Source organism: Macrotis lagotis, chromosome 1 (genome assembly GCF_037893015.1).
Source record: "Macrotis lagotis isolate mMagLag1 chromosome 1, bilby.v1.9.chrom.fasta, whole genome shotgun sequence".
Lineage (NCBI taxonomy): Eukaryota > Metazoa > Chordata > Mammalia > Peramelemorphia > Peramelidae > Macrotis > Macrotis lagotis.
Window position 1 is genome coordinate 575,266,520 of NC_133658.1, and position 12,628 is coordinate 575,279,147.

Consider the following 12,628-nt stretch of genomic DNA (forward strand, 5'->3'; position numbering starts at 1 on the left):
CTGCTCATGGATAGGTCAAGATAATATAATTAAAATGTCAATTTTGCCTAAATTAAACTACTTGTTTAGTGCCTTACCAATCAAAATTCCAAAAAATTTCCTTAATGAGTTAGAAAAATTCTAAGTAAATTTATTTGGAAAAATAAAAAAGAATTTCCAGGGATTTAATGAAAAAAGTGCAAAAGAAGGTGACTTAGCCCTACCAGATGTAAAATTATATTATAAAGCATCAGTCATCAAAACTGTCTGGTATTGACTAAGAAATAGAGGGGTGCACCTAGTCCATTCTACTGGTCCAATAGCAGGAAACAATTGTAGTAATCTGCTGTTTGATAAACCCAAAGAGTCCATCCCATAAAAACTCTTTGATAAAAACTGCTGGGAAAATTGGAAGCTAGTATAGCAGAAACTTGATTAGACCAATACCTCACATTCCACACCAAGACATGATCAAAATGAACACAGGATTTAGACATAAAAAACATTATTATAAGCAAACTAGGAGATCAAGGAATAGTTTACCTGTCAGATCTATGGAAAGGGAAGCAGATTATGACTAAGGAGAAGATGGAGAACAGCACTAAAAGCAAACTAGATGATGTTGATTACATTAAATTAAAAAGCTTTTGCATAGATAAAATCACTGTAACCAAGATCAAAAGAAATGTAGTAAACTGGGAAACAATCTTTACAACTAGTATTTCTGACAAAGAAATCATTTCTAAAATATACAGAGAACTGAGTCAAATTTTCAAAAGAACAAGCCATTCCTCAATTGACAAATGGTCAAAGGATATCCAAAGGCAATTTACAGATAAGGAAATCAATGTGATCCATAGTCATATGAAAAATTGCTCTAAATCACTACTTATCAGAGAAATGCAAATTAAAGCTTCTCTGAGATACCACCTCACACTTCTCAGACTGACCAATATGACCAGAAAGGACAATGATCAATGCTGGAAGAGATGTGGGAAATCTGGGACACTAATACATTGTTGGTGGAGCTGTGAACTCACCCAACCTTTCTGGAGAGCAATTTGAAATTACGCCCAAAGGGCACCAAAAATGTGCATACCATTTGATCCAGCAATACCACTACTGGGTCTATGCCCTGAAGAGATCATGAAAAAGAGTAAAAACATCACTTGTACAAAAATATTTGTAGCAGCCCTGTTTGTGGTGGCAAAGAATTGAAACTTGAGTGAATGTCCTTCAATTGGGGAATGGCTGAACAAATTGTAGTATATGTATGTCATGGAATGCTATGGTTCTATTAGAAACCAGGAGAGATGGGAATTCAAGGAAGTCTGGAGGGATTTGCATGAACTGATGCTGAGCAAGATGAGCAGAACCAGAACATTGTACATACTAACAGCAACATGAGGATGGTGATCAGCCTTAATGAACTTGTTCATACCAACAGGGAAAAAAATCAGGAACAATTTGGGGTATCTCAGATAAAGAATACCATCTGTATCCAAAGAAAGAATTATGGAGTTTAAACAAATATCAAAGACTATTACCTTTAATTTTTTAAAAAAAACTGTTACCTTTTCTATCATACTTTATTTTTTCCCTTAAGGATATGATTTCTCTCTCATCACATCCTTAGATTAAAGTATACCATGGAAACAATGTAATGACTAACAGACTGTCTTCTGTGGGGGGTGAGAGGAGGAAAGCGAGATTAGGCAGAAAACTGTAAAATTCAAAATAAATAATTTAATATTAAAAAGAGATTAAAAAGACGGCAATGAATAAACCAAATTACCTAAGGTATCAGACATCGATCAGCTGAACAAGATGATCAGCTGTGACCCAAGACAACTCTGAAGGACTTATGGATAAAGTATGCTTATACTATCCATGCCAAAGTCAGAACTGATGATGTCTGAATATAGAAGTCCTTTCTTTAAACTGTATTTTTCTAGAAAACCTCTTTCCTTGGTGGGGGGGGGAGGGGAAGAGTTTTTTATTTTTACAACATGAATTCTGGTAATGTTTTCCATGACCACACATTTCTATTTTTTATCTTTTTAAAAAATTTTTTTAATTATGAAGATTTTATTTATTTTGAGTTTCACAATTTTTCCCCTAATCTTATTTCCCTCCCCCCACCCTCCACAGAAGACAATTTGCCAGGCTTTACATTGTTTCCATGGTATACATTGATCCGAATTGAATGTGATGAGAAAGAAATCATATCCTTTTTTTTTTTTTAGGTTTTTGCAAGGCAAATGGGGTTAAGTGGCTTGCCCAAGGCCACACGGCTAGGTAATTATTAAGTGTCTGAGGCCAGATTTGAACTCAGGTACTCCTGACTCCAGGGCCGGTGCTCTATCCACTGTGCCACCTAGCTGTCCCAAGAAATCATATCCTTAAGGAAGAAACAAAGTACAAGAGAAGGCAAGATCAGATAATAAGGTAACAGTCCTTTTTTTCTAAATTAAAGTTAATAGTCCTTGGTCTTTGTTCAAACTCCACAGTTATTTCTCTGGATACAGATGTATTCTCCATTGTAAACAGCCCCAAATTGTCCCTGATTGTTGTACTGATAGAATGAGCAAGTCCATCAAGGCTGATCATCACCTCCATGTCTGTTAGGGTGTACAGTGTTTTTCTGATTCTGCTCATCTCACTCAGCATCAGTTCATGCAAATCCCTCCAGACTTCCTTGAATTTCCATTCCTCATGGTTTCTAACAATAGTGTTCCATGACATATATATACCACAGTTTGCTAAGCCATTCCCCAAATGAAGGATATCTACATGATTCCCAATTCTTGCCACCACAAATAGGGCTGCTATGAATATTTTTGTACAAGTGATATTTTTACCCTTTTTCATCTCTTCAGGGTATAGACCCAGTAGTCATATTGCTGGATCAAAGGGTATGCACATTTTTGTTGCCCTTTGGGTGTAATGACTACACATTTCTAATTCATATCAAATATATTACTTCTCTAATGTCAAATTCAATTTAGATTTGGTCTAGTCTCACAAAGATAACAAGCATGGATACAGCCACAATAGGTAGTGTTACAAAAGTAAAGAAAGTACAATTACAGATAAAGTGATCCAATTGCTGTTAAAAACTATCCTGGCGGCGGCTAGGTGGCACAGTGGATAGAGCACCTGCCCTGGAGTCAGCAGTACCTGGGTTCAAATCCAGTCTCAGACACTTAATAATTACCTAGCCGTGTGGCCTTGGGCAAGCCACTTAACCCCATTTGCCTTGCAAAAGAAAAAAAAACTATCCTGATTTTGGATCTTGGTTTGTACTAGAAAAGTAACATAATTTCAGAAAGTCTTTTCACTCTCTTAAATTTAGGAAATTGAGGGAATGGACATCAGTTGAGGAATGACTGAACAAATTATTGTATGGTTATGATAGAATGCTATTCAACTAATGATGAGTATGTGGTTCTCCCCCCCTTCGTTCTTAATTCTTTCACAACATGACTGATATGGAAATATGTTAAAAATAAATGGTAAAACTTGTTTTTACATGTAATTGGGATATATTAAATAAATTTAAGAGAAAAAGAATTACAGAAATCAGTCCTCAGTATGTAGAAATTCACAAAATGTCTTAATATGAATAAAAGATAGCAGAGAAACTATGGGCAATAGGGGCGGCTAGGTGGCACAGTGGATAGAGCACTGGCCTTGGAGTCAGGAGTACCTGAGTTCAAATCCGGCTTCAGACACTTAATAATTACCTAGCCGTGTGGCCTTGGGCAAGCCACTTAACCCCCTTGCCTTGCAAAAAAAAAAAAAAAAAAAGAAACTATGGGCAAACTAACTTCAATGTATGCTAGACAATATTACCATCAATATCTATCTCACAACTAGATACAGAACTTATGTCCAGTGTAAGAGGTGCAAGCAAGCACTTACGTTAAATTGATTCCACACATCTTGACCAGAGGGTACAGACCAAAGTCAAATAGGGGGATGAACATAAGTACTAGAAGGGGATTCAGGACCTGTAAGAAAGACTAGTTAATAACATCCTAAAATAGACAATAACTTATAAAGAAATACCCAGCTGACTTCTAGGATGCACAGAATCCTTATTCCAGTTTAGAGTTACCCCCCCCCATTTCTCACTAATTTCTAAAGGTTTGCTTGCTCTTTCAGTCACCATTACATTTTCATCCCAAATGCATTTCTTAAATGATTAACATGTGGTAGACTTTCATCAGCTTTATGATGTTTTTTAAAAAAGAAAACAAAAGTAGTCCCTCCCTTCAAGGGGCTCTCTTTCTCATAACGTGACAGCTCAAGTGAGAGGTAATGAGTGCCTGGCTAAGTGGAGAGAAGGGGAAGTGAAAAAGGAAACCATCTACATATGCCACTTAGCTAGGGAAAAAATTTGAAGGACAGATGAGTTCTGGTTGTGGAGTAGAATTGACATATCCAGTTTGGAATAAGAGACATCTGAAGATGTGTGACCAGTTCAGGAAAGAGGTTGAATATACAGCTTTGGGCTTCATCTGAACAGAGGATAATTCAATCCCTGAGAGTTGTTCAAATCACAAAGGAAGAAAGCATCAGGTAAAATATGTTCAGGATATGACACAACATGGAAGAGACAACAAAGGAGAGTGAGAGTCAGTTTCTAAGCTAACAGGAAATGTAGCTAAGGGAAGGGCCATGAAAAATCTAGAATATTTCAAAAATAATAAGGAAAAAATGATCTCTTTACACATCCCTCCACCTTCAGAGAGGACATCCCAGATCCTTTATGTCCACTTCATTAATCCCTCATCTGTACAATGTACTTGCGAATATGCCCTACCTGCCACCCACCCTGTCTCAAACTCTCATTCAGCTTATTTGATTCCAAGTTTAACTTCTCTAGAGTCAAATGACTAGTGGAGGGGAAAAAATCTCTTCCTCTTTTCAGGTTTTCCCTATGCAAAGTGGGAACAAAAATGATTGCTTGTGGATTTGCCCATTCCTCAGATGCCTCTTAACTGCATAGCCTCAGGGGGGAAAAACTGGAATGGAGGAAACTAATAAGTGAAGATCTAGAATAGATGTAAGGACTATACTCTGCATATAAAGTATAAACAGACATTACTGCATCCATTTTGAAACAGCATAACCAAATTCCTGGACTTTTTTCAGAGCCTGAACATTCATTGCTCTAGGAGTTTGGGAGGTAGTTTGGAAGGGAGGGTCCAAAAGAATCCACTTTCCCCAGGGCTGTGACCTGCTTGTCTCAAAAGCTGAAAGCAGGATCACCATGTAATAGCTAAACTAGGAAAGGGTGATGAGGAGAGTTATGGCATGGAGTTATGGTTATGGTGAAGGGTCCCACCTGTATCTGGTCAGGCTGGAATTCAAAAAATCCCTGAAACATGAAAAAGAAGCTGATCAATATATGCCTAAGATGTAAAACAAAAATCAATAAATATTTCTTATCTGTAAAATGAAGGAAATAATACTTGACATCATCTATATCACAGGGTTATTGGGGGGAAAGGTTATTAGCATAGATTCTCTGAACTCTGTGTGCTTGACAAAAGTCAGGATCTGATTCATGCAACTCTTGGTGTCTCCCTAGACAATAAGCATGCCAAGACTGTCCATGGGGTTTTCTTTCAAGGATAATGGATGGGTTTGCATTTTCTCTCTCCCATGGATTAAGGTGAACAGGGGCTAGATTTGTCTAGGGTGGTACAGCCAGCAAGTTCTTGAGCCTAGACCCAAATTTTCCTGACTCAGAGTTCAGGATTCTATCCATTGAGTCACCTCATTACCCATCTGATGAATGAGCTACATTAAAATAATGTTATGTAGGAGGAAGACTACATAAAAGAAAATGTGGAGTGGGTAGAGAGCTGGCCTTGGAATCAGGAGGACATGGATTCAAATAGTCACATACTGGTGATATGACTTAAGTCATTTAAGATGATAACTTTAGAGGTTGAAGGGATATTATATGTCAAATTGTCCAACCCTCTCCTGACCCCCACTCAATTTTGCAGATGAGAGTTAACCTTTATAAGATTCTCAGATCAATTTGTCAATTTTCCCAATAGACAGAATTTCCTCATAAGGACATGGCTCATACCAAAGAAATCAGAGGTCTGGTCCAAAAAAAAAGATGGGAAAAGAAGTTAACTCCCTTAATACAGATGAGAAGAGTAACCTACATGGCAAAAATCACTTCTACTCACCATATTACCATTCATCCTAGTTGCTTGCAGAGTCCACCGGGAGCCCTAGAAAAGAGAAGTGATTTCCATGAGACCTATCATATCCTATGGTGAAAGAAAATGGAAGGAAGAAGCTTGTTAAGGAAACTATTAAGGAACTTTTTTTACCTGCTGATCAAAAAGGGCCCAGAACATTGGCACTGGAATATAAAGGAACAGCACACGGGTCAGAGCTTTCACTTCCATGATGAGTTGTTTCTGTAGAAAGAAGGAAAAAGGAACTTCCTGAATTTGCAAAAAAAAAAAAATCTGAAAGCTGTAAGATCAGGAAGACGAGATTAGTGAACAGGTGAGTTCTAACAGTCTCCTCCAAAGGAGAGCTTGCCTTTTTCTTTTTGTCTCAATTTGTTTACATCAGGAATTAAGACCAGTGATGGAGAAATTAGAGACATAGAAAAAAATGAAGAAGTCCACATTACCAAGTAGAAGAGGGAAAAATGGCAAAGGAAGAGAGATCAGCACATGGGTCTTACCACTGCTAAGCAGACAATTCAGTTACACAACCCTGACTTACTGGATACTTTTCCTCTGCCCAGTCCAGCCAGTGTTCTCTCTTTGGAATTTCACTGGAACGGTTCTTCAGGCGATTTGAAATAGCAAACTGGAAAAGAGCCAAGAAAGGATCAGAAAAAGAAAAAGAAGTCTTCCATCTAAACCCATCTTCATCTGTTTCACCTCTGAATTTGAGATAAATTAATTACCATTAATCATAGAATTCCAGAGTCCTTAGAAACTTTTTTCCCCTGCTCCTGAATTTTTTTTAGAGTTTTTTTCCAAGGTAAATGGGGTTAAGTGGCTTGTCCAAGGCCACGCAGCTAGGTGATCATTAAGTGTCTGAGGCCAGATTTGAACTCAGGTACTCCTGACTCCCCGGCCAGTGCTCTATCCACTGTGCCACCTAGCCGCTCCTGTTTTTTGTTTTTTTATATTTTTTTTTCCTGCTCTTTAATTTTTAGAAAGTACTTAGGGTTCAACATTCTGCCATTTTGAAGATGACTAAGCACAAAAAGAGTGACATTCAAAGCTTGGACAGAGGCTATGTTAGAACAGAACCATGAAGTTACATAGTAAAAATTATGCATGAATTCTTCTCTGGTCTTAAAGATTAAAGATTCACTGACTTACCCAAATGCATTTGGAGACTTTAAACATTATGTTTCCTTCAGGAGGAGGTTTTTTGTACATCTTACTTCCAAGAGTAAAAACAACTGCAAGTAGCACATAGATAGGAGAATTAAAGCATGTCCCTTCTGGAAGGCATTTTTTGATCCCTAGATTTGGGGTTAAACATGGAGAAAATTGGGGGTGGGCAGAAATATGGGAATCTTACTTTCATCAGAACTGACTCAAAGAGGGAATAGCATGTACACTCAGTTGCGTATAGAAATTTACCTTAAGATATAGGAGGATAGTGAAGGAAGAAGATGAGAGAAGGGGAAGGAGGGCTGGTAGAAAGAAGTAAAGGCAGATTGGAGTTCAGAAGCAAACACCTTTGGGGATGGATAGGGTGAATGGAGAAAAAAGATAAGCATAAATAAGAAGGGAATAGGATAAAGGGAATTACAATGCTTCTTTGATAAAGACTTCATTTCTCAAATTTATAGAAAACTGAGTCAAATTTGTAAATATAAGAACAATTCCTCAATTGATAAATGTCAAAGCCTATGACCAGTTTTCACCCAAATTAAAGTTATCTATAATCATACCCCCAAAATACTCTAAGTCACTATTGATTAGAGAAATCCAAATTAATATAACTCTGAGGCACACCTATTAGGTTGGCTAGAAAAAGATAGAAAAAGAAAATGTCAAATGTTGATGGGAAATTGAAAAATTGGGACACTTATCCACTTATGGGTTGATTTCAACCATTCTATAGAGCAATTTGGAACCATGCTCAAAGAGTTATAAAATCACATATACCATTTGACCAAGCAATATCCAAAGAGATTTTATATCCCCAAAACGGTTTTTAAAAAAGGAACCTGTATGTACAAAAATAACAGCTTTTTTAGTGGTAATAAGCATTAGACATTGAGGGCATGTCCATGTATTAAGGAATAGCAAATGATGAGCAAGATGCTCTCAGAAAAACCTAGAATGTCTTACATAAATTAATGCAAAGTGAAACAAGTAAGACCAATAGAAAATTATATACAGTAACAGCAACATTGTATGCTAATCAACTGTAAATGACTTTGCAATTCTCAGCAATACAATGAACCAAGATAATGCTGAAGAACAGTTGAAAGATGTTTTCCATCTCCAGAAAAAGAACTGGTGATGTCCTGAATGTAGATCAAAGGATACCTTTTCTTTCGTTCCTTGTTTTTTTTTTAGTCTGTTTTCTTTCATATGCCTAACTTGGACGTATTTTGCATGACTGTGCATGTATAACCTATATCAAATTGCTTGCCTTCTCAGTGGGGGGTTAGAGGAGAAAGGATAGGAGAAAATTTGGAACTCAATTTTAAAAATCAATGCCAGGGGCAGCTAGGTGGTACAGTGGATAAAGGACCGTCCCTGGAGTCAGGAGTACCTGAGTTCAAATTCAGCCTCAGACATTAATTATCTAGTTGTGTGGACTTAAGCAAGCCACTTAACCCCATTGCCTTGCAAAAACTATTAAAAAAAAATCAATGCCAAAAATTTACATGTAATTGGGGAAAAATAAAATATTGAATACTTCAAAAACACTTGGTTACTCTGATCAACACAGTGATTCAAGATAATTCAAAAGGATCCATGATATAAAAATATTATCTACCTCCAGAGAGAGAACTGATAAAGTATAATTTTCTCACTTTCTTTTTCTAGTCTTTTTTTCATTATGGCTAATATGGAAATGCTTGTAATTTCAGATGTATAATTGATATATTTCTTACATTCTCAGTGGGATGGGAGAGGCTGTGAAACAGTTGGAGCAAATTTGCAATTCAAAATTTAAAAAGAAAAGATCAATAAATGAGTGATTCCACTATCATTAAGAGACTTATTTTCTATAATTGATTAATCTGTTCTGTTTTATCTTTCTTATTACTTATTTCTTGTATTCCTACTTTCACCTATAAATATTGAGTCAATATCTTATTTTTATTTTTTTAATTTTTGGAGAGGCCCAAGGTAACACAATAAGTATCAACTGATTTTAGTTGTATTTGAACTCAGATCCTCCTGACTCCAGGGCCAGTGCTCTAACCATTGAACTAACTACCAGCCCTGTTTTGCTGTTGTTATTTTAGTAGATACCTTTTGAAGGATTTAATGAAAGAATAGGAAAGAATCTCATAGGACAAGAGAATACATAAATTAGTTGTGTTATTGAAATTTTCTACCTGCCCAATTTAAATCCTCCTTACTAGATAATTAGGTAGTAAAATGGATAAAATACTTGACTTAGGGATTTGAATCTGCTCAGTTACTAGACCTGTCTGCCTCACTTTTCTCCATTATAAAATGAGAATGTACAATCTCCAAATTTGTGAGGATGAAATAAAGATAGAATTTGGAAAGTACTTGGCAAACTTCAAAGTTCACTATAAATTAGTTATTAATTTATCTTCTATCTATTCTGTTTAGTATAAAATATTGGATCAGATGACTTTCTGCAGTCCTCTCAAACTCTTTGATTCTGTGGCAGTTTAGAAGAAACCTCACCGAGAGCCACCAAATACTTTATAGAATCTCATAATATGCTTTTTGTTCCAACAAAATAGCTTTTGTTCCAACCAATAGCTTTAGTATACCCCAGGTTGTCTTCTATCTCCATTGCAGCAATATCTTCCTCATTTAGGTTCCCCGACTTCAACACCAGTTCCCTCCATTTTCTATTAAATGCGTTCTCCATTCTGTGCCAACCCATTTTTCCAGAGCTCAGCAGTGACCTCTCCCTTATTTTTCTTAATAAGGACAAACTTAATCATTCCCTATTTGAGACTTTCACCTTGTTTCTTTTAAGTTCTCCAGGTACTCCACCCATTCTCTACATTCAAGATTGTACATCAAATAAATACATATACATACATCATATATATCACATAAATATGTATATATATAAACCATATCATATATATCACATAAATGAGATGCTTTCTCATTTGATTCTACCTAGGAGATAGGAACTATTGTGACCCCCATTTTGCACATAAATATTGAGGCAGACAGAGGTAAAATAAAGTCTTTTGCTAAAATTACAATGGCTAGATTTAACTTGGGTCTTCCCTGAGTCTCCCCACTGGGCCACTTAGCTCTGATACAGCGAGAGTACAGATGAAGCTATGCAATCTTTCTATTCCCTCTTAAGAGCTTGACATAAAGCAGATGACAAATCTTATTCAGGGAAACAGTGCCTTAATCTCCCATGAATGAGCCATCTGGGAATTTCTCCCTTCTCTTAACAATGAAAACGAAGCAAAATGCTGAATGCTTGAGTTACTATTTCTCTATCAAGTTCTTGTTGGTTTGGAACTGGAACCATTCCAAGAAATGTTATACTGGGCTTCAGGAGAGAAAAGTATTTTAAGGTCAATGATTAAAAACAATAACACCCAAAACCGCCTCTGGATTATGCAACCCAAATAACCCTGTCTTCTGTTCTAGAGCTAGGCTCAGTCAGGTTTGGATAGATGAAGGATCACCTCTAGTTTCAACTGCACCAGATTTAATCACCTGCACATTAACAAGCAAAATCTGCACTTTCTAGTTCCAGTCATTTAACATACTAAACTGTGTCATTAGGGCAGAGAAAGGGCTAGCCAACTCTGATATCATCCACTTCAGAGTAAGCTTTTGGGTATCCTAAGAAATTAAAGCATCCTCCAATTGCTCTTAGAGCTGGTCTTTAACCTATTGAGCTAGACTACTGTACTTACCAAGAGCTAGTACCATTAGCATTCCTGGGACCCCAAAGGCTAATGCATAACAATCTCCTCCAAAGCACTGGACCGAACCTGAAGAAAGGAAAGAAATCAAAGCAGCTCACCCTGGCTATTAGCTTTTCTATAAATCAGTTTCATACAGTCTTTTCCAAGAGAGATCTTTAAAGATCACTTAATTTAATTCCTTGAAGATAAAACTTAAACAGAAGGAAAATCCCAAGCCCTCTTTGAAAAAAAAAGAAAGAATCTCCACTCCATCACAAAGGATTCTAACCTCTCAGCATGGGTGTAACAAACATGGAGATCAAACTCCCTGAATTGATGGCCAAATAGAAAAGTGAGAAGAACCTGCTTCTTTCTTTTACCTGGGACAAAAAAGAAAAGAAAAAACCCACAGGATAAACTTCACCATCATTATCAAACACAGAAATACACATCCTTCAGATCCCTATTTCCCTGACTTGAAAAATAAAAGCAATCATAGTACCCAAAATTCTTACTGCAATTTTAAGTGACTATGAAATATGCTTTAAAAAAATTAAGTAAACTTAAGTTTTTAAAAATAAGCTTAATCTTTAACAGCTTTGAACTGCACTAAGACTATTGGGACATTCAGTACAAGCACACTCTCTTGCCTCTGTAAATTACATTCCACATTAGAAATTTGTGTTGATACAAATGTTATATTATATACAAGGATTGTTCACCAAACCAAATCATATGGGTTATATAGTAGGAATATGATAGGAGGAGGAAGTATATTGGAACAAATGTAAAGAAAGGAAACATTGATCATACAGAAGACCTCATCTGAAGCTTACCAGGGGACTTGACTGAAAGTTTAAAAGGAGAATTGAATTGTGAAAAGTGAAAATGGAAAGAACTGCCACTTTCTCATTTGCAAAAAAAAAAAAAGTGGGTCTTAGAAGTAGGTGGTAAATGTATAAAAGCAAAACAACCTAGATCCTTCAGGTTTCTCAGGCCCTTTACCCCAGTTGTTTCCATATCCTAAGTGAACTTTCCTCATTCCTTTCATAATCACCTAATTCTCAAGAGCCTTCACTGTAGCTAAACCACATTTGCTTAGGGGCTAATTGCCTTTGCAAACAATTTTAGTCCACCAATGAGACAGAGTAATATAAGAGATTGGAATAGAAAAGAAATTCCAGTGACCTTCTCCCCACCCTCTGGATGTAATTCAAGGATGGACACTGGAAATATGCATAAAGATTAGGAATTACCTTATTCCACTAGATCACAGCATCACTTTCCTGGACAGGAAAATTCTCATGAGTCAGAAATCACAAGGTGATTAAGAACAGGGAGAAAAGCAATAAAAGCACAAAGAAACACATGAATAAACAAGACAGAGCAGAAGTAGGAAAAGTATGAAAAGGAAGTTAGGAATTTAATCAAATATAAACAATGATCAAAAATACACATGATTCTCTCTTGCATACTCAGACCCTCAATTGAACTATTTTCACTTTTTCATCCATCGAGTCATATTTTACCCCC

At 36.5% G+C, this 12,628-nt stretch overlaps 1 protein-coding gene across 1 annotated transcript in view; it reads right to left on the bottom strand.

Moving 5' to 3' along the window:
- SLC15A2 (solute carrier family 15 member 2) overlaps positions 1–12,628 on the bottom strand; it is a 44,672-nt gene that overhangs the window by 16,147 nt on the left and 15,897 nt on the right. The window contains exons 7-14 of the mRNA XM_074214622.1: positions 11,385–11,475; positions 11,105–11,182; positions 7,359–7,441; positions 6,748–6,834; positions 6,342–6,431; positions 6,195–6,239; positions 5,333–5,365; positions 3,904–3,992 (exon numbers count right to left, since the gene is read on the bottom strand). Of these exons, the coding sequence (XP_074070723.1) occupies positions 3,904–3,992; positions 5,333–5,365; positions 6,195–6,239; positions 6,342–6,431; positions 6,748–6,834; positions 7,359–7,441; positions 11,105–11,182; positions 11,385–11,475 (596 nt within the window). The remainder of the gene's footprint in view (positions 1–3,903; positions 3,993–5,332; positions 5,366–6,194; positions 6,240–6,341; positions 6,432–6,747; positions 6,835–7,358; positions 7,442–11,104; positions 11,183–11,384; positions 11,476–12,628) is intronic.